General features: G+C 43.3%; 1 protein-coding gene across 1 annotated transcript in view; it reads left to right on the plus strand.

The window, feature by feature from the left end:
• srrm3 (serine/arginine repetitive matrix 3) overlaps nucleotides 1-22592 on the plus strand; it is a gene marked incomplete at both ends in the record, with an annotated part of 51712 nt that overhangs the window by 20724 nt on the left and 8396 nt on the right. Inside the window, 8 exons of the mRNA XM_084169902.1 lie at nucleotides 2325-2426; nucleotides 7753-7869; nucleotides 10022-10102; nucleotides 10874-10942; nucleotides 16610-16645; nucleotides 16800-16850; nucleotides 17226-17336; nucleotides 17654-17840. Coding sequence (XP_084026028.1) covers nucleotides 2325-2426; nucleotides 7753-7869; nucleotides 10022-10102; nucleotides 10874-10942; nucleotides 16610-16645; nucleotides 16800-16850; nucleotides 17226-17336; nucleotides 17654-17840 — 754 coding nt within the window. The remainder of the gene's footprint in view (nucleotides 1-2324; nucleotides 2427-7752; nucleotides 7870-10021; nucleotides 10103-10873; nucleotides 10943-16609; nucleotides 16646-16799; nucleotides 16851-17225; nucleotides 17337-17653; nucleotides 17841-22592) is intronic.

Below are 22592 nucleotides of genomic sequence, written 5' to 3' on the forward strand. Positions count from 1 at the left end.
ATAAATGGAAACAGCACCTACACAGCTTTCTGGTCTGGTTCAGACAACTGCTATTATTTACTGGAATTGGTGCCGTGACTTACTGGCAATGAACAAATAGGGGCTCTTTTACATTTTAGTCATTTAGCAGACACTCTTATCCAGAGCAACTTACAGTTAGTGAGTGCATACATTTTTCATACTGGCCCCCCGTTGGAATCGAACCCACAACCCTGGCGTTGCAAGCGCCATGCTCTACCAACTGAGCTACACGGGACCATGCTTTAGCTAATCACCAAACCCCCTGAGATAGAAGTGGAAACAATCAATCATGAATTCCTTTTAGAATTGGAACGTGATGTTAGATATCACAATCCAGCAGTGATTCAGGGGCGAGGGGGTGAATAAAACCCCAAAGTGTCAATAACACTCACGCTTGACTTCAGAGCATTATCTCTTAATCTGAGAGTAGGATCGAAAGGCCTAGTTGGTCCACTCTGGGATTAGATTAGGATAAAGTCTCCATTACACCTTATTTGGAATGAATCACTAACAAAATACACAAGCACAAGTTCTTTGCAGTCCGAGTGCCTTACTTTTACTGAGTGGGAATGTGTTTCAGCACCGACCACCAGTGGACAGCTCCCGCAGCGTGTTCAGTTCGGCAGCTTTTGCTACACCCACAGAGAAGGATAGTGCCATTGAAACAACTGATAGAGAGCGCATGTTGCTTCTATGATTGGTTGTAAAATGCTAAGTATCAGATTGACAAATGCTAAAAGATAAGATATTGAACAATAGGAATCATACAGTGTTCTTTCATTGCTTCCACAGCTCTCTGCGTTTGACCTTGAGTTGAGTCCGACCTAGTTCCTCCGTGCTGCAACAGTTTTCCTTCTCAGACAGTGTGCTCTGTGTTCTTCTGGCAGGCCTCCAACAGAACTAACTGGCAGGGAGTCATGACTCCGTCCAGAAGTGTACAATCTGTGTGTGGACATTGGAGCGGTTGTCAGTGGTAATGTCTGAACGGGTTTGTTTACGAAGCTACTCTGAGAAACAGAGCTTGTTTTCCACCCACATACAAATACAGTATATCTAGTACTGCTCTAGTGAACTTGGCCACAAAACATCCATTCAATGGGCAATTATTCCACTCAGGTTCTTCTAACATGAAGCATACGTATATGACGACATTGACATGAGTTTCACCACAGAGATCCTATTCAATTACTAATATGTCAATCTATGAGTTTCACCCCCACATGATAGTGGTCCACAGGATTCTAGCCAATGCTGATGACATTGAGAAAATGGCTAACAGGATTGAGTGTATTGATGTGTAGTGTACCGCAGGGGTTTCTAGTGAGCTCCACCCCTACTTATGCTGTCAGAATAAAACATGGCATGTAGAAAGGGGCATCAAGGAAGGACTCTGGGGAATTGGTGATATATCTAGAGCCAGCAAAGCGAATCATCTGACACACGCACGCATGCACACACACAGCGAATCATCTCTCTCTCACATGTGCGCACACACACACACAAACACACACACAAACACAAACACACACACAAACACAGGGGCCTGAAGGAAGGACTAGGGAGATTTCAAGTTGAGCTGGCACAGTGAATCATCTGCATTTCCTTTCCCCAGTCGTGTCGTGTGTCAATGAAAACATACTGAGGGAAACACATTCCACCACATATGGTTCCTGGCCAGCCATTTTATCCCCTTCTTGTCAAGCTGTACATTTATTCCCCCCGTTTGGAGATGACGTGATGTTACACACACGAACACCCGTTGTGACAGATGGCGGTAAGCCTCGCTGCGCTCTCTGATTGGACGGGAGACGTGTGATATTTAAAATGACTAGCCGTGTGTGTGTGATGCTACACTCATCTCCTGTCTGCACTAACACTTAGTGGTTCTCGTATTTTGCCTTCGCCATGACAGTTAGACATCACTCCTCCTCACTGCCTTGCAAATATATCTTTGAGTCCTGCCCTGTCTGCACTGCTCCACTGAGTAAATCAACCGTGTTTGCGTGTGTTGCTATCCTCATGGGTATCAGAAGTCTCCACAAGGATAGTAAAACAAGGAAAATTCTCGCTCGTGGGGACATGCCTACGAGGACAAAGGCTATTTTAAGCTTACAGGTTTAGGGAAAATAGGATTTTGATAGGATCCATTTTAGGTCCCCTCAAGGATAGTAAAACATATGCTGTGCGCGTGCGTGCCTGCGACTGTGTGTGTCTCTGTGCGTGTCTCCGTGTGTGTATCAGTCATCTGGTGTCTTGAGTGTGCTGTTGCTCTCCTCCCACTGAGCATGTGTTCTCTCCTGTAGGTACTCTGAGGAGGAGATCAGGCAGAAGGTCGGCACCTTCAGACAGATGCTGATGGAGAAAGAGGGGGTGATCACCAGAGAGGGAGCGCACACACGCCCACCGTAAGTCACACTCTCTTCCGTATCTCTCTGTTGCTCTCTCTTTCTCTATATATCTGTCTCTGTTACCACGCTTTCTCTCTCTCTCTCTCTCCCTTCTTCACACACACACAAACACACACACGCCAACCCACATCATATCTCTACATGTATTTTCAGTTAAATATCCCCTCTGGCCCTTCCCTATGTCCCCATGCATCAATTGAAATAGAATATGAGCCAGATGGTTATCACTGACTACTAGGTCTGTCATCATCTTTGTGTGTTGTCCTCCTCTGTGTGAGCTAGTCAGCCGGTATCTGTTTAGGGACTCCAGTCCCATCTCAGAGCACCCTTCCTCTTTTATAGGCCTATCAGATCAGGATCTCCAGTCCTGTCGTCCCGCCACAGAGCTAATGATCTGTAATGGTTCTGATGCCCCGTATCATCACAGAGGGCTGACTAATGACTGTCTCTCCCTGGCATGCATTGTCTCCCTGGCATGCATTGTCTCCCTGGCATGCATTGTCACCTTGGCTGTGAGCTGACGTTTGCCTATGCATCAACTCTTACAGAGGGGGGGAGGGAAGGAACTTGTGGTGGAAACTCGTCTCTCAGATGTGAATTTGGCCCTGTTCCTGAGGCATGGACATAGTTCTCCCTTCTGCGGCATTCAGAGCTCAGGAAAGCCTTGTTGTGGAAAATTCAGACAGGAGGGTAGCAATTAGCAAAATAGTTGCTCCTTTGAGCCAAGTTTACTGACTCTCTGTGTTTCTCACACACACTTTAGTCATTTAGCAGACACTCTTATCCAGAGCGACTTACAGTAGTGAGTGCATACATTTTCATATTTGTTCATACTGATCCCCCGTGGGAATCAAACCCACAACCCTGGCGTTGCAAGTGCCATGCTTTACCAACTGAGCCACAACACGAACACACACACACACACACACAGACACACACACTCTGAATGAGCCAGGGCTTTTGGTCAGTTATCATTTTCAGCCATAATATAAATTAAATCCAGAGGTACTTTATAACTTCCTCCTGTGGTTTCCATGGGGATAAGGAGCAGTAGAGTGCAGTAGCAGCAATTTGCTTGTCTGTTGTTTCATGCAGGACCAGCAGAATGCTTCTGCTCCCATAGGCCATAATGTCTGCTCTTCATTGAACAATCATGATCAGAGCCCAGCAAAAAGCCTTCCTCATTAGTGATTCTGACCAGGAAGAACACGCACAGATTCTGCAGAACAAGCAATAACTACCACCACTTGACAGTCTTTATCCCTACTGCCAAGTGTTCCTCATATCTCAGTTCCAACATGCTCCTCCATTGATTTCAGCCTGAGCTCAGGGGATGGTAGGATAGGAACATCTCTCTCTCCTTACTAAAATGGCCCACAGTTTTTGTCATTTTGACAATAACTAGACTAAATCATTATTCAAATGACAAAAATGTGACTAAGACTTAATACTATTTTAGTGAAATGACTAAGACTAGACAAAAAACTAAAAGAGTGCCAAAATTAACACTGCTTCAGAGACTCTAAAATGGTTCCCCTATGGCAGGGGTGTCAAACTCCAAGGAAGGCAGAGTCTCTGCGGGTTTTTGGTTTTTCCTTTCAATTAAGACCTAGACAACCAGGTGAGGGTAGTTCCTTACTATACTGAACAAAAATATAAACGCAACAATTTCAACGATTTTACGGAGTTACAGTTCATATAAGGAAATCAATCAATTGAAATAAATAAATTAGGCCCTAATCTATGGATTTCACATGACTGGGCAGGGGCGCAGCCATGGGTGGACCTTGGAGGGCATAGGCCCACCCACTTTTATTTAACCAGGTAAGCCAGTTGAGAACAAGTTCTCATTTACAACTGCGACCTGGCCAAGATAAAGCAAAGCAGTGCGATAAAAACAACACAGAGTTACATATGGGGTAAAAAAAACATAAAGTCAGAAAATACAACAGAAAATATATATACAGTGTGTGCAAATGTAGCAAGTTATGGAGGTAAGGCAATAAATAGGCTATAGTGCAAAATAATTACAATTACTATTAACACTGGAATGCTAGATGTGCAATTGGGAGCCAGGCCCACCCACTGGGGAGCCAGGCCCAGCCAATTAGAATATGATTTTCCCCACAAAAGGGCTTTATTACAGACAGAAATACTCCTCAGTTTCATCAGCTGTCTGGTTGGCTGGTCTCAGACTATCCCGCAGGTGAAGAAGCCAGATGTGGAGGTCCTGGGCTGGCGTGATTACACGTGGTCTGCGGTTGTGAGGCTGGTTGGACGTACTGCCAAATTCTCTAAAACGATGTTGGAGGCAGCTTATGGTAGAGAAATTAACATTAAATTCTCTGGCAACAGCTCTGGTGGACATTCTTGCAGTCAGCATGCCAATTGCATGCTCCCTCAAAACTTGAGACATATGTGCCATTGTGTTGTGTGACAAAACTGCAGATTTTAGAGTGGCCTTTTATTGTCCCCAGCACAAGGTGCACCTGTGTAATGATCATGCTATTTAATCAGCTTCTTGATATGCCACGCCTGTCAGGTGGATGGATTATCTTGGCAAAGGAGAAATGCTCACTAATAGGGATGTAAATCTTTTTGTGCGAATGGAACATTTCTGGGATCTTTTATTTCAGCTCATGAAACCTGGGACCAACACTTTACATGTTGTGTTTATATTTTTGTTCAGTATAATTAGTGACCTTAATTCATCAATCAAGTACAAGGGTGGAGCGAAAACCCACAGACACTCGGCCCTCTGTGGAATGAGTTTGACACCCCTGCCCTATGGCATCGTTCTCAAGAATCTTATTTGGTTCCAACTTGCACCTTTATTTTTAATTGTACATTGAAAACCCAGAGCATCCATCCCCATTCTTCTTAACTCTGATGTTGAACTCTCTCTAACACCAACACTACTTAATAATCACAGCTGTTTGTCTATTTCCATCCCCTTCAGCTTTCAAGGGTGTTCTTGTTTTCACTGATTTGAAACCTCTTCAGATGATTTCAGGCTTAAAATGATTATACCTGTCTAACTAAATTAGACCAGGGCATGCATCTATCTCTAAGGTGTGTGTGTGTGTGTGGTTATTTCATATTTGGTTGTTATGCGTTACCGTATTGTGCTCAGTGGTGCTCAGACAATTAACAGGTTTGCTGCCCTCCTCTCCTAAACGAGCATAGCTACGAAAGGGACCCCTCACCCCTTCATTGCAAAAAAAATACAAATGTTTTATTGTCACAAACACAGGATAGGTGCAGGGATATATGTTGTTTTACAGGGTCAGCCATAGTAGTAGGGTTAAGTTCCTTGCTCAAGGACACATCGACAGATTTTTCACCTCGTCAGTATTCGAACCAGTGACCGTTCAGTTACTGTCCCGATGCTCTAACCACTAGGCTACCTGCCGCCTCAACTGCCTCAACCTGCCGCCTCAACCCCTCACACACAAACAATTGTGACAAGATTATTAATAAGAAAGATTCAAACATGTTTCAACTCACAAATGTAATGGAATGTTGCTATATGTTCCCGCTTCATAGCTTATGTAATAGCCTAACATGAACGAACAGGTCAATTCATTTTTTACATTTACCTAATTAACGTAGACCCAATAAACAATGTTATAAAGTGGTTCATGTGTTGTGTTTATATACAGGCATTATAAACCCCCACCTTGACAGATGATAAACAGTGCAGGGGTCCATTTAGTACAGTGGATATTATATTGTGGAGTTAATTCCATTAACACAGCTGTTTGGAATTGAATGAATCAGACGTTCACGTGTTGTTGTAATAAATAAACTTGGTTGAATGGTAATTTTTATTATAATAAAATAAACACATGTTCATGCGTTCACACGTTCAACGGTTAATTTATGGCATTTATCACCCCTCATATGCGTGTGTGTACAGTTGAAGTCGGAAGTTTACATACACTTAGGTTGGAGTCATTAAAACTCGTTTTTCAACCACTCCACACATTTCTGGTTAACAAACTATAGTTTTGTCAAGTCGGTTAGGGCATCTACTTTGTGCATGACACAAGTCATTTTTCCAACAATTGTTTACAGACAGATTATTTCACTTATAATTCACTGTATCACAATTCCAATGGGTCAGAAGTTTACATACACTAAGTTGACTGTGCCTTTAAACAGTTTGGAAAATTCCAGAAAATGATGTCATGGCTTTATAAGCTTCTTGACATCATTTGAGTCAATTGGAGGTGTACCTGTGGATGTATTTCAAGGCCTACCTTCAAACTCACTGCCTCTTTGCTTGACATCATGGGAAAATCAAAATAAATCAGCCAAGACCTCATAACAAGAATTGTAGACCTCCACAAGTCTGGTTCATGCTTGGGAGCAATTTCCAAATGCCTGAAGGTACCGCCATAAAAAAGCCAGACTACGGTTTGCAACTGCACATGGGGACAAAGATTGTACTTTTTTGAGAAAAGTCCTCTGGTCTGTCCTCTGGTCTGGTGAAACAAAAATAGAACTGTTGTTTGGCCATAATGACCATCGTTATGTTTGGAGGAAAAAGGGGAACGCTTGCAAGCCGAAGAACACCATCCCAACCGTGAAGCATGGGGGTGGCAGCATCATGCTGTGGGGGTGCTTTGCTGAAGGAGGGACTGGTGCACTTCACAAAAAATTCAACCAACTTATTGTGGGAAGCGTGTGGAAGGCTTCCCGAAGTGTTTGACCCAAGTTAAACAATTTAAAGGCAATGCTACCAAATACGAATTGAGTATATGTAAACTTCTGACCCACTGGGAATGTGATTAAATAAATAAAAACTGAAATAAATCATTCTCTCTACAATTATTCTGACATTTCACATTCTTAATATAAAGTGGTGATCCTAACTGACCTAAGACAGGGCATTTTTACTAGGATGAAATGTCAGGAATTGTGAAAAACTGAGTTTAAATGTATTTGGCTAAGGTGTATGTAAACCTCCGACTTCAACTGTAGGTGTGTGTGTGTTCCTGGAGCATATCCCCCCTCTCTCTGTGTGGGTGTACTGTTTTGGACAGATGTGATGGATCACTAGAGGGCTCATGGTACAGGCTAGGAAGGGAAATGGATGGGGGGAGTAGGAGTACAACACAGACATCTGCATGTGTGAGTGGGAGAGATGGCGTTTGTTTTGAATATAGGGTTTATTTTTGGAGTCGTTCTGAGCCGCATGCAGCCGCAGCGTTCCTCAGTTCTTGTCATTTTCACCACACATACATCCACTTCCTGGTCCCTGGTCTCCCGTTGGCTGCTTCCAGTGACCTCTGACCTCTGACCTGTGTTTTCCCTGTAGGGTCAAACACATGGTCCATGGAGAGCATGGTGAGGAGGAGACCGACCCAGCCCTGGCTGAAGGTTACCAGGAGGACGGAGACTGCCATGGAGACTACTATGATAAAGACGGTTATAGGTATGGAACAACCACACGTATTCTCACTCATACACACACATGTATAGTACACACACACACTTACATTTGCATGTACGCACACACACAAAAACACAATCACACACACACACTCGCTGACCAAAACCTGATATAGTGCCATTTCAGCCGGGCTGGCGAAATGTACCTCCATTTTCACTTTCAAAGGGGTGTATTAAATACAAAGTAACCTTTTACACTCTAGAGAAGCTATATGCGTTTTTCCTAAAGTCTACTGATTACAATAATACATAATATGATATTATTTACTGTGCCTGTCCCATACACTGCTCCTACACAGCACATGTGTGCCACAGATAGGAGAGCAGAGGTGGGTGGCCTGCCAGTACAGGAGCTTACCTCCAAGCCCTCCAGAGAGGATGTAGTCCATGCTGTCAGCGATTAAGGTCTGCGGTACACACACACACACACACACGCACGCGCACAGAAACTCTTGAGAGAGAAATCGAATCAACCTCTACCTCATCCTCTCCATGTGGCCTTTGACGTTTCACATACACTATATATACAAAAGTATGTGGACACCCCTTCAAATTAGTGGATGCGGCTATCTCAGCCACACCCGTTGTTGACAGGTGTATAAAATCGAGTACACAGCCATGCAATCTCCATAGACAAACAGTGGCAGTAGAATGGCCTCACTGAAGAGCTCAGTGACTTTCAACGTGGCACTGTCATAGGATGCCACCTTTCCAACAACTCAGTTCGTCAGATTTCTGCCCTGCTAGAGCTGCCCCGGTCAACTGTAAGTGCTGTTATTGTGAAGAGAAACTTCTAGGAGCAACAACGGCTCAGCCGCGAAGTGGTAGTCCACACAAGCTCACAGAACGGGACCGCCGAATGCTGAAGAAAAATCGTCTGTCCTCGGGTTGCAACACTCACTACCGAGTTCCAAACTGACTCTGGAAGCAACGTCAGCACAATAACTGTTCGTCGGGAGCTTCATGAAATGTGTTTCCATGGCCGAGCAGCCGCACACAAGCCTAAGATCACCATGCTCAATGCCAAGCGTTGGCTGGAGTAGTGTAAAGCTCGCCGCTATTGGAATCTGGAGCAGTGGAAACGCGTTCTCTGGAGTGATGAATCACGCATCACCATCTGGCAGGCCGACGGACAAATCTGGGTTTGGCGGATGCCAGGAAAACGCTACCTGCCCTAATGCATAGTGCCAACTGTAAAGTTTGGTGGAGGAGGAATAATGGTCTGGGGCTGTTTTTCATAGTTCGGGCTAGGCCCCTTAGTTCCAGTGAAGGGACATTTTAACGCTACAGCATACAATTACATTCTAGACGATTCTGTGCAACCAACTTTGTTGCAACAGTTTGGGGAAGGCCCTTTCCTGTTTCAGCATGACAATGCCCCCGTGCACAAAGCAAGGTCCATACAGAAATGGTTTGTTGAGATCAGTGTGGAAGAACTTGACTGGCCTGCAGAGAGCCCTGACCTCAACCCCATCAAATACCTTTGGGATGAATTGGAACGCTGACTGTGAGCCAGGCCTAATCGGCCAACATCAGTGCCCGACCTCACTAATGCTCTTGTGACTGAATGGAAGCTAGTCCCCGCAACAATGTTCCAACATCTAGTGGAAAGCCTTCCCAGAAGAGTGGAGGCTGTTATAGCAGCAAAGGGGGGACCAACTCCACATGAATGCCCATGATTTTGGAATGAGATGTCCACATACTTTTGGTCATGTAGTGTATATGCAGATTAGATACAGTTGAAGAGGGGTCTTCAGACCAAGTGTCATAGCCTTCAGAATGCACACACACACACACTGAGTACAGGGCATTCTGACATACACTACACTACATTGTTGTTTGTCTTTTGAAGTATAGCCAATACACCAGGGATTAATTAGATTGTATTATCAGAATGAGATTTTCCCAGAAAGTAATAATTGTATGCCAGATTGCCATAGGCAGTATGAAGTATGGATTGTTACAGCACTCAGAGGAAATTAAGCTTGCTCCCCTGGAAAATATCTTGCCTGTAGCTGATCAATGTATTTGTGACTGAAGATTACTGTAATGACAAACGCTTGTATGTTTCACTCACTGAACACCTTCCCCCCAACTCTGTAATTTCTATTTTTTCTCTCTCTCTGCTACCATAGAATGACGAGGAAATCTAGCAGCTCTCCATCTCCTCAACCAAAGAAGAGGAAGAAGAAGAAATCTGGACGCAGAAGGAGTCGGTCAGTGGCCTCACTAGATGAATCATTGCATATGTATTGTGTGTGTGTGTATTCCATTTAAAGACGAAGATGGGCAGGGACATGGACACCGATGTGATGGTAGATACCGATTGGAATTGAAAAAGAGTAAGGGAGCAAGAGAGTGGTCTGGATGACAGACAGAGAGAGAGAGAGAGAGGCAGTGCTACAGATGAAAGCGAGCGTGAGAGACCGACTGTAGGGAGAGAAGGATACAGGTGAATCGAGACCCGTACAACACATAGAAATCTCTGGCCGCTCTCAAGGACTCTTGGTGAGGAGAACTGGCAAAGCTACTAGAGGAAATGTAAAGAATAGAATGGAGGGCTGGGTTCATTGTTCTCTTAGACAGTACAGACAATTCGCTGAAGAAATAATGTATGAGTGGCCCTGCTATATCATTAATAAAGGCAAGGTTAGAGGTGTGCTTTGCTACATTTTCTTAACAATCTATAAGCTTTATTGTGTAGGACTGCTCTTCTTTCACTCTCTTCATCTCTTTCTTTCTTTCTCTCTCTCCATCTCTCTCTCTCTTTCTCCATCCTTCCCTCCCTCTGTGCTGTCTCTCTCTCTCTCTCTTTCTCTCTCTTTCTCCATCCTTCCCTCCCTCTGTGCTGTATCTCTCTCCCTTTCTTTCTCTCTCTTTCTCCATCCTTCCCTCCCTCTGAGCTGTCTCTCTCTCTCTCTCTTTCTCTCTCTTTCTCCATCCTTCCCTCCCTCTGAGCTGTCTCTCTCTCCCCATGTTTCCCCCAGGTTCGACAGCTCCTCTCCCTCCCGCAAAGAGAAGAAGAAGAAAAGTGGAAAGAAACACAAGCGAGACAGGTGTGTGTATGCGCGTGCCTGCGCTTTTCATGAACATTCATCCTCTAGGTTACTCATAGAATGTGAGCATACCCTGATGCTTTTCAGCCTGTTTTCATAACAGGGGAAGGTGATCAACTGAGGGACTAAAAAACAACAACATATTACCCCAAGGACACTTCACAGCATAACTATCCCATAAAAAGAAAGAGGATCACTCAGAAATGCCCATGTTTCACCAAACTCGAGCTCTGCCGTTACTTAGTACTGTACTTTCACCACTCACTGTCCTATAGGCCCAAATAGTACAGGAACCACAAATAAGCTATGTTTTCTAGAAAACAACAGACTATATGTGACGACTTGGTCTTATGTAGAAACATTTGAAATTGTGTTTTTTACATTGGATAAAAGTCGAGACTCAGAGCTAGAAAATTGTATATCGTACACTACAGTTGAGGAACAATGGGAAAGTAATTCTGCTTTGAATGTTGATAAACTTGTAACCTCACCTTTGAGAAAATGGACCTTGAATGTTTTGGTAAACCTACCGGAGAGCTCTTCTTTGTCTACACCCATTCAGCATTGTTCACACCCTCTTAAGCCTTAGCCCCACCCATCTAAGGATTCACATGTGAGGCCATGTACTAAACAACCAAAGATTTCAAGACTAAAGGCTGGTTTATACTACGTCTATCGACAGTTGTCGCAGTGACATCATGAACATTCTATTGTTGTCCGACATCAAACTTGTCATTGTCGTTATGAAAAAGTATAAACACAAAAACTACAGACTGCATGACATCAGCAACCAGGTGGTCCAAAATAGCATAACTAGTGTATTTTAACACCAATAAACCCACCCGTTTAAAAAATGTATTTAGTATATGTCAATCTAGCAAACCAGACAACTAAAAGCAACTTTATAAACAATGTTTTGGTTCGTTTCTAGCTTGTTAGCTAGATAGCTAATGTTAAGTTAGCTGGCTAGCCAGTTCAAATAATGACCATATCATATAGCTGACAACGTCTTCACTTTAGCTCATTTGTCTTCATTATTACAGGAAAATAATCTCACAACAAGATCATTATTTACAAGTTAATAGTGAGCCAATAACAGAAAATAGCTTACGGTTGTGAGTGTGACTAACTAAAAGCAGGGCATTCTACCGGATCATTTTTGAACTTGGACACTGTCTCATTGACCTAACTAATTGACCTAATTTGATTTTGGTGCAGGTCATGTTCTTCACATTACCTTTTCTGGTAAACACATACTATATCAAATAAAATCAACGTTTATTTGTCACATGCACAGGATACAGAAGGTGTAGTGAAATGGTTACTTGCATAGTGGAGTCTTTTGTTTAGACATGTAGCTAGCTAGCTAGCTAGCTAAACAATTAACCATAATCCCAACTCATAACGTTACTACCCTGCATGAATCTGCAGGTAGCTAACCAACCAGGTTCAATGTTAGCTAGCTAGCTAACATTGGGCTATAACTAGCAATGCAAATGGCTCTGAGATACGAATAATATTAGTACACAGATCATACACGTAATGTTAGCTAGCAAGCCAGCCAGCTAACGTTAGCTAGCTACAGTGAGGGAAAAAAGTATTTGATCCCCTGCTGATTTTGTACGTTTGCCCACTGACACATTTTAATGGTAGGTTTATTTGAACAGTGAGAGACAGAATAACAACAAAAAGATCCAGAAAAACGCATGTCAAAAATGTTATCAATTGATTTTCATTTTAATGAGGGAAATAAGTATTTGACCCCTCTGCAAAACATGACTTAGTACTTGGTGGCAAAACCCTTGTTGGCAATCACAGAGGTCAGACGTTTCTTGTAGTTGGCCACCAGGTTTGCACACATCTCAGGAGGGATTTTGTTCCACTCCTCTTTGCAGATCTTCTCCAAGTCATTAATGTTTCGAGGCTGACGTTTGGCAACTCGAACCTTCAGCTCCCTCCACAGATTTTCTATGGGATTAAGGTCTGGAGACTGGCTTGGCCACTCCAGGACCTTAATGTGCTTCTTCTTGAGCCACTCCTTTGTTGCCTTGGCCGTGTGTTTTGGGTCATTGTCATGCTGGAATACCCATCCACGACTCATTTACAATGCCCTGGCTGAGGGAAGGAGGTTCTCACCCAAGATTTGACGGTACATGGCCCCGTCCATCGTCCCTTTGATGCGGTGAAGTTGTCCTGTCCACTTAGCAGAAAAACACCCCCAAAGCATAATGTTTTCACCTCCATGTTTGACGGTGGGGATGGTGTTCTTGGGGTCATAGGCAGCATTCCTCCTCCTCCAAACACGGCGAGTTGAGTTGATGCCAAAGAGCTCGATTTTGGTCTCATCTGACCACAACACTTTCACCCAGTTCTCCTCTGAATGATTCAGATGTTCATTGGCAAACTTCAGACGGCCCTGTATATGTGCTTTGTTGAGCAGGGGGACCTTGCGAGCGCTGCAGGATTTCAGTCCTTCACGGCATAGTGTGTTACCAATTGTTTTCTTGGTGACTATGGTCCCAGCTGCCTTGATCATTGACAAGATCCTTCCGTGTAGTTCTGGGCTGATTCCTCACCGTTCTCATGATCATTGCAACTCCACAAGATGAGATCTTGCATGGAGCCCCAGGCCGAGGGAGATTGACAGTTCTTTTGTGTTTATTCCATTTGCGAATAATTGCATCAACTGTTGTCACCTTCTCACCAAGCTGCTTGGCGATGGTCTTGTAGCCCATTCCAGCCTTATGTAGGTCTACAATCTTGTCCCTGACATCCTTGGAGAGCTCTTTGGTCTTGGCCATGGTGGAGAGTTTGGAATCTGATTAATTGATTGCTTCTGTGGACAGGTGTCTTTTATACAGGTAACAAACTGAGATTAGGAGCACTCCCTTTAAGAGTGTGCTCCTAATCTCAGCTCGTTACCTGTATAAAAGACACCTGGGAGCCAGAAATCTTTCTGATTGAGAGGGGGTCAAATACTTATTTCCCTCATTAAAATGCAAATCAATTTAAAACATTTTTGACATGCATTTTTCTGGATTTTTTTCTTGTTATTCTGTCTTTCACTGTTAAAATAAACCTACCATTTAAATTATAGACTGATCATTTCTTTGTCAGTGGGCAAATGTACCAAATCAATTAGGGGATCAAATACTTTTTTCCCTCACTGTAGCTAACAGTATGCTTTAACTTGAATTGAAATGACAAAATTAGAAATGTATAATATCTGAAAATGTAGCTAGCTAGACTCTCTTACTCGTATACATGGATGGACGCTTCTCCCTCTCTGTCACGGATGCCATGGTTGCCCTTAGTTTGAAAATGTAATCCTGAGACAGGTGTTTTATACAACAGCCTTCTGTGTCTTCTCTTTTCGACTCCGTCTGCATATTTGCAATGAAACAACATAATTTTCTCCATCTCCTTAGCTATCATACTCTAATTCCACCGGGCATTCCACTGATTTCAAAACTCGGCCCTCCAGAAAGTGGAGAGCAACACTTTTGCAGTTCTACTGTGTGATATCTTTTAAAATATCAGGGTTAGAAAGGATTACCTACACATACTGACCAGCTCATGTTATAGACAGAAGCGTGCTATATGGCAGACCAAACCGAACTCATCTCTCGGCATGTCCATTCCATCCATTATCTCAGCCAATCATTGCTAGCGGGAAGGTTCCTGTCTTTTTCCGTGGCTAAACCAACCAGGCTCGTAAATACTTAACAATTGTATTAGTATTTACAGATGGCATACACGTTTTGAAATTTCACATGTTCCAGAAGGCATTTCTGCCAAAAAACTGATTTTGATTTTTAAAACGTTTACGTTCAAATGCCTCTCCTGTGAAGTAGTGACGCACGACATACACCTAGTTTCCTGAAACAAGTAATCTATTATTGATAAGGATATTGAGACGCAAAGTGAGAAGGAGGATATTGGAGAGGATATTCTTCCAGCGCATTAATTCATTATGGATGATGTTTAATAAAACCTTGAAAAAATGTTGCTTATACTTTTCTTAAAGCAATAATTATAGTGTCAGCACAAAATGAAAAAGAGAATGGAGAGAGAGAGAATGAGAAAGAGAGTTCAGCAGAGAATAATACTGCTTCGCCCAGGGATATCATAAGGACAATAAGCAATTCTAAAGAGCGCATCCCTCCTCCCTTTTTTATCTCTCACTCTTTCTCTCTCCTTCTCTATTTCTCTCTCCCTATCTCTCTCTCTCTCTCTCTCTCTCTCTTTAATTATCTCTGTCTTGTGGGGGCTAAACTCATCCTTCTAATAACCAAGCCTGTATGAGAGCCGCAAAATAAGAAAAATGAGCCTCTCATCAAATTGCAGATCATCGCTGTGCTGCCCCCCCCCCCCCCCCACACAAAACACACACACCCAACACCCCTACCCTCCTCACACTTATAAAACTATCCTCCTCCCCCTCTCTCCCCCCTTTAGCTTCTCTCTCTCCCCTCCTCAGATTTCTCCAAACATCCACTGCATTGCAGGTATTGTCTACACATGAATAATGTATGGTTAGAGAGATAGGAGGAGAAGAAGGAGGTGGGTGCGTCCCTAGAGTTAGGTAGCCTCCTGTGATATGCTCTATTGTGTGTGCCTGTTGGGGCATTGGAGGAGGCGGTGGAGGGGGAGTGGAGCTTTTTGCGATGCAGTTGTAACAATCTGAACCGTAAGCTGCTATGGTGTCCACACAACTCACTATGTAACCACAGAAGATTACGTTTTCTTTGGTTTGGGCTCCCGTTTGAAGTATAGCATAGCACTGTATATTTCTCCAATTAGGAGAAACAGAGGGAGGAGAGCGATGGAGGAGGGAGAGGACAGGGTTAATAATGTAGGATTCTAAGACTTGATGGTATGAAGATAGTCAAGAACAAAAAAGACAAAGACTTGAAACCAAGTTCAGGATATTTAATAATGACTGGTCGTGGAAAAGAGCACTACAAACATAGGCTTTTGTCTGAACACACTATATACAGAGGAGGCTCTCCCTCCTTACATCCTGAGGCTAACCCAACTTAAACAGGGAATAGGGTGCCATTTGGGACACAGCCATGGTCTCATAAGCTAGACGCCACAGCACTTCTTCACTGGCCCTATATCACTCCGACAGCTTTATTGGTCTCTTTCTCTTCACTAGCACAGACCAGGATGAATGAACCTGACATGGTTTTTGTGTTCCTCTCTCCTTGTGCTACATGTGCCCAGGTGTATTAGATGTTTGTGTCTGTGTCCACATAAGGGGAATACAGTGTTGTGTAAAAAGAGGGAAAAGAAGAGCTCTTGTCGTCCAGTCTGACTAATCACCGTGGCAACGGTAGTGTGAACATACAAAGGACTTTGAAGTACTGTATGTAGTCAGTCAAGCATTGAGGAACGCGTCTATATCCCCTCAATAAGGTCTAGAGAGATGGTCAGGCTAACTGGAGTTCAGTGTGTGTGTAACAGAGGTTTAATCATTCGAATAAAAATAATATATGCTGTTTAGCAGACGCTTTTATCCAAAGCGACTTACAGTCATGCGGGCATGCATTTTATGTACGGGTGGTCCTGGAAATTGAACCCACTATCCTGACATTGTAAGCACCATGCTCTACCAACTGAGCTACAGATGACTCAGGTTTCACCCTCTCTCTTTCTCTGTAGGTCGACGTCTGGTTCCAGGAGAAAGAGGAGATACAGGTGGGTATGCAGATCAATAAAGTACTCTATGTACTGGATATTCCACATCACATAGGCATTACAGTCAGGGATACTAGGTCAATGCCTGCTTGTTACAGTGCACGTACCTTGTTACCTGTTTAAAGAAGATGCATCAATGTGTTTCCCTTTTCAGATCGGGTAGCCCAAAGAACAAACAGAAAGACAAGAACAAAACCAGAAAGAGGTAATGATCCCTTTTTTAAATAATCTAACAATAATGGACACTGAACTGAGAAGATGTTAGATGTTCCGCAGACTTAAGTATAATCTTTGACAGAAACATACAGTATCTAAATAAATTGATACATGCCACAAGCTTGAATGGTGTCAGTCTTGTTTCATTGAAAACTCTGTTGTGTACGTGTACATTTACGTGCATGTGTGTGTGTGTGCTCGTGTGTGTGTGCGTGCGTGCATCCGCCTGTCCGAATGTTTTTGTTTGTGTGTGTGCTTGCGGGCGTGTGCGCGTCTGTACGTGTGGGTGCGTGTGTGTGTGCGCCGTTTTTGTGTGTGTGTGTGTGTGTGTGTGTGTGTGTGTGTGTGTGTGTGTTTCCCACAGGTCCCCAGTAGAGTCCCCCAGTAGGACGTCTCAGCGTAGAGGCAGCTGCTGTAGCTCCCGCAGTGCATCACACTCCTCCACAGACCACAGCCCCTCCAAGTCCCCCGGCAGGTAGGACTCCCAGAACCACAAAAAAAAGCCCCCCCCCCTTAGATGCATGCCTTCACTGTATCACACACCCTTTAATCAGACTCTGGTCTATTGATGTAACACTGATTAAGGTTTGCAACAGCTCTGCTAGAGATCATTTGATCAGAATGTAGTTGATGGTAATTGACTCATGACTGACTAGTTGAAGAGGTCATGATAGCCTAGACTATACTGTTGAGTCTTAAACAGCCTATAGCTAGTATAGTATACTCTTGAGTCTGAGTCATTTCAGCAGATTGGTTTAGTACTCCTGTCTGTCTGTCCGTCTGTCCCTCCAGGCCCAACTCCAAGCTCAAGACAGACGGACACAAGGCCTGTGTGAGCCCGTCCCCGTCTCCCGGTCCTGGTGGCCCTGACGGTCCTGTTACGTGGCACAACGGGCACCACCACCAAGGCCGCGCCCGCAATGGCAAAGCCGGCAGACTCAACCACAATCATGTGGCCGATGGCGACAAAGGGCAAGATGTATGTAGTCTCCTCTATCTCGCCCTACCACCTTCCCCTCCCTAACCCCCCCTACACTCAAATGGTAACCTCCACACTGTCTCCATCTCCTATGAACATGACTTCTCTTCTTTGTGTCGGTTTGTGACATTTTCCCCTCTCTCTTTATGTGTGTACTATTATAGAATGACTCTTCTTTTAGTTATTCCTGTTTTTGCAGGGTCGTTTTTGTTACTCTGTATATCTACCAACCACTCTTGTCCTCCTGTGCAATCTTGCTGCCACTGCTTATTTCTGGCACTACTTTGATACTTATACCATCTCAACATTCTTTTGACGTAACTGGTTAGAGGGAGGGAGGGAGGGATGTTTGAGGCATACGTACGGAACGTTGAGTTTGCTGTGGCCTGATCTGTTTGTGCTGCCTTGCCTCCTATGGTCATTTCCACGCCAAGACAGCACAAACAGATCTGGGACCAGGCTAAGTTTGCTGAGGATAAGAGAAAGAAAAATGACTGAATATGATCAATTAATCTCTGGCCCAAGTGAACGTTTGCATGGCACATGTTATGGACCGGTAATATGGAGGTTTACTATTAGGATGTGTCCAAAATGACACCATATTCCCTACAGTGTATTCGGAAAGTATTCAGACCCCTTGACTTTTTCCACATTTTGTTACGTTACGGCCTTATTCTAAAATGGATTAAATTAATGTTTTTCCTCATCGATCTACACACAATAACCCATAATGACAAAGCGAAAACAGGTTTTTCGAAATGTTTTCAAATGTAATAAATATAAAAAACAGAAATACCTTTTTTACATAAGTATTCAGACCCTTTGCTATTAGACTCGAAATTGAGCTCCGGTGCATCCTGTATCCATTGATCATCCTTGATGTTTCTACAACTTGATTGGAGTCCACATGTGGTAAATTCAATTGATTGGACATGATTTGGAAAGGCACACACCTGTCTATATAAGGTCCCAATGTTGACAGTGCATGTCAGAGCAAAAACCAAGCCATGAGGTCGAAGGAATTGTCCGTAGAGCTCCGAGACAGGATTGTCTCGAGGCACAGATCTGGGGAAGGGTACCAAAATATGTCTGCAGCATTGAAGGTCCCCAAGAACACAGTGGCCTCCATCATTCTTAAATGGAAGAAGTTTGGAACCACCTAGAGCTGGCCGCCCGGCCAAACTGAGCTGTCGGGCGAAAAGGGCCTTGGTCAGGGAGGTGACGAAGAACACAGAGTTCCTCTGTGGAGATGGGAGAACCTTCCAAAAGGACAACCAACTCTGCAGCACTACACCAATCAGGCCTTTATGGTAGAGTGGCCAGACGGAAGACACTCCTCAGTAAAAGACACATGACAGCCCGCTTGGAGTTTACCAAAAGGCACCTAAAGGACTCTCAGACCATGAGAAACAAGATTCTCTGGTCTGATGAATGCCAAGCGTCATGTCTGGAGGAAACCTGGCACCATCCCTACGGTGAAGCATTGTGGTGGCAGCATCATGCTGTGGGGATGTTTTTCAGCGGCAGGGACTGGAAGACTAGTCAGGATCGAGGGAAAGATGAACGGAGCAAAGTACAGAGAGATCCTTGATGAAAACCTGCTCCAGAGCGCTCAGGACCTCAGACAGGGGTGAAGGTTCACCTTCCAACAGGACAACGACCCTAAGCACACAGCCAAGACAACGCAGGAGTGGCTTCGGGACAAGTCTCTGAATGTCCTTGAGTGGCCCAGCCAGAGCCTGGACTTGAACCTGATTTAACATCTCTGGAGAGACCTGAAAATAGCTGTGCAGCGACGCTCCCCATCCAACCTGACAGAGCTTGAGGGGGTCTGCAGAGAGGAATGGGAGAAACTCCCCAAATACAGGTGTGCCAAGCTTGTAGCGTCATACCCAAGAAGACTCAAGGCTGTAATTTCTGCCAAAGGTGCTTCAACAAAGTACTGAGTAAAGGGTCTGAATACTTATGTAAATGTGATATTTCCATTTTTTTTTATTTTATACATTTGCAAACATTTCTAAAAACCTATTTTTTTAATATTTTTTTTTCATTATGGGGTATTGTGTGTAGTTTGATAAGGGGAAAAAAACATTTTTAATCAATTTTAGAATAAGGCTGTAACGTAACAAAATGTGGAAAAAGTCAAGGGGTCTGAATACTTTCCGATAGGGCTCTGGTCAGAAGTAGGGCACTATGTAGGGAATAGTGTGCCATTTGGGACAGAGCGTCAGACACCCTGGGTTTGCTTATGGGCTGGAAACTCTTTGGTTTTTGTTAGGCAGCCAGCTCCTGCAGTGATGAAATGGTGAGAGCTCACTTCTGAATCAGTTTAGCCAGGGAAAGGAAACAATTAATACTTTATAAGTTTGTTTTTGCTACAGCTCCCTCAAATGTAATAAAATATGAAACAGGAGGAGGCTTATGTAAAAAGTACGTATTAATAGTTCTCATGAAGGCCCTGTTTAATGTTTTTGATATGCTGTAGAGTTTACTACATTTTGAAAATGTTAGTCAAGAGTTGTCATTTGATCATGCTGATGGTAATGCATGATACCAGCCATCAATACAACCATCTGTAGCTGACTGATCTAACAATCAAAGATGGATGTAATATTTTAGGTCTCAACGATGCTATTTTTACATCTGAACTCAACCAGTTCTATCTTATATTGTCATATGAGAATGATGTTAACTGGTTTGGCCTGTGAGATTGTGTGGTGATTTGAACTGAGCCTAATTTATCCAATTTCCAATGCTTCTAGTTTCTACACGTGATTGGTTTCAATTTGGTTACACATTCAACTCTAGTGCCACCAAATGCCTCAGTACAGTCACTAAAGGAGGCTATAACATGGATGTAATTGCTCAGAACAGAATGAGCGACAGAGAAGTCATTGCTGCACTGGTACAGTAGCAAGAATGATAGGGGTATAAAAAGTGAATGTATAATTGCTAGGTATTTATCACTGAAGCTAACCAGACATGTTGTCTAGATTACTCAGAATTGATTTTGTCTTCTGTCATTCTTATTCCTCCCTAACTGTCTCATTTGGAACTGTTTCCATGCTTTGGCTCCTTTGAAAACGGTAACCCCTCCTAACCTGCTTTATTTTGATCTATCTGTGAAACAACCTCAAAGAACGACAGACTGACTATACTGTTATGTTTTAAATCACTATCTGTCAATCATCACCTTAATCTCCCTACTATAGATGGATCCTTAGAACTGAGGTAGCATTTTGCGTTTGAATCTAACTGAATCTAACTACAAGTGTGCTCTGCTAACAAAACAACAGACATCATTTAGACCAAAGGCGATAGCCATTACTGTTTCACTTTCACTGCTGACTAAGCAACTAAATGAGGTGTAGAACAGCCTCCGAAAACATTCTGTCTAGAGTAATGAATTACAGATGATGCTATCTCCTTCGATTTCCTTTCCTCCTTGAGCTTGCATGTGTTTATGAGAAAGATCTCACCTGCTCTATTTGTCTGTCTATCTGTCTGTATATGTCTGTCTGTCTGTCTGTCTGTCTGTCTGTCTGTCTGTCTGTCTGTCTGTCTCTCTCTCTCTCTCTCTCTCTCTCTCGCTCTCTCTCACTGCTTGTATTCATTTATGACTGTTTTATTTTCTGCTTTTTATCGATTTGAGTAGTATTTACCCCATGAAATCAATGCCCAATGCTCCTTTTCTGTCGTTTATGTAAAAAGCACTCATATGCTTTGGAACTGGACCAAGTAGGTTAACTGGGTATGTGTACTATTAGTTCTTCTTGTCAATACAGTCTTTATAAAGCACAATGTTTTGCTCAGGTGATAGTTAGCCCCTTCCTTCAGAAGTCTGAGAGAGCTCCCAGACATCAGGTGTACAACAACCCCTTCTCTCTCTCTCTGTATTCTCTCTATTTTCTCTATTCACTTCCTGTTTACTACTTCCTGTTTACTGTATCATGTGACCTGCATGTTGTCTCTAGGTGGCAGTATCACTTCTGTCAGACTGTCCCTGATGTTGATATACAGTATATTATGTATCTCTATGTGTTCCAAGTCACTGGGGATTGGCAAGGGGAGTCTTATGCGCCATTGTTGCATAATGACGCTCAGTGTTTGGAGATTTGAGCCAATCGGTTGTGTTGCGGTGAATGTAAAATTGCTAGGTGTTTATCACTGAAGCTCAAATCTGTCAACCTTTTGACAATTCATCCTATACCATCAGCCTTAAACAGCTTTTTGGTTCACGAGACCTCTCCTGTCAATCTCCACATACAGGGGAATTATTGTGTCTCTCCCTTGCTGAAAATTCATCAGCGCTCAGACTCCTTGTGTATTTGGGAGGTTGCTCGCTCAATATTGTTCATTTTGGATACCGAACCTTTCTGGGAGATCATAGATCCAACAGAAGCTAGATAATACTGTAGTATCTCTATGGTTAGCACATATGCAGCAGCAACTTGGTTCTTTTCTGTCTCTTCTGTTTCTACATCTCAGTTTGTCCTTCTGATTCTGTCTGTAGTTTTCTTGTTCCAGGGTAAATGGATATCTGCTAACATACAAAAAACAGTGATACAAATCTTGAAACTAAATAGGACCACACACAACATTTAGTAACATTGGTATTTTAAAGGGACCCAAGCCATTTTGAATGCGAGTGCCGTATTTAATTTCCCCTTTGTATTGATATTGATATGTTCAGTACCACCCTCCCCAAGGCTCACTGTACTGTTCGTTTTACAAGGCTTTAAATTCACCAAG

This window comes from Coregonus lavaretus (assembly GCF_964263955.1).
Source record: "Coregonus lavaretus genome assembly, chromosome: 10".
NCBI lineage: Eukaryota > Metazoa > Chordata > Actinopteri > Salmoniformes > Salmonidae > Coregonus > Coregonus lavaretus.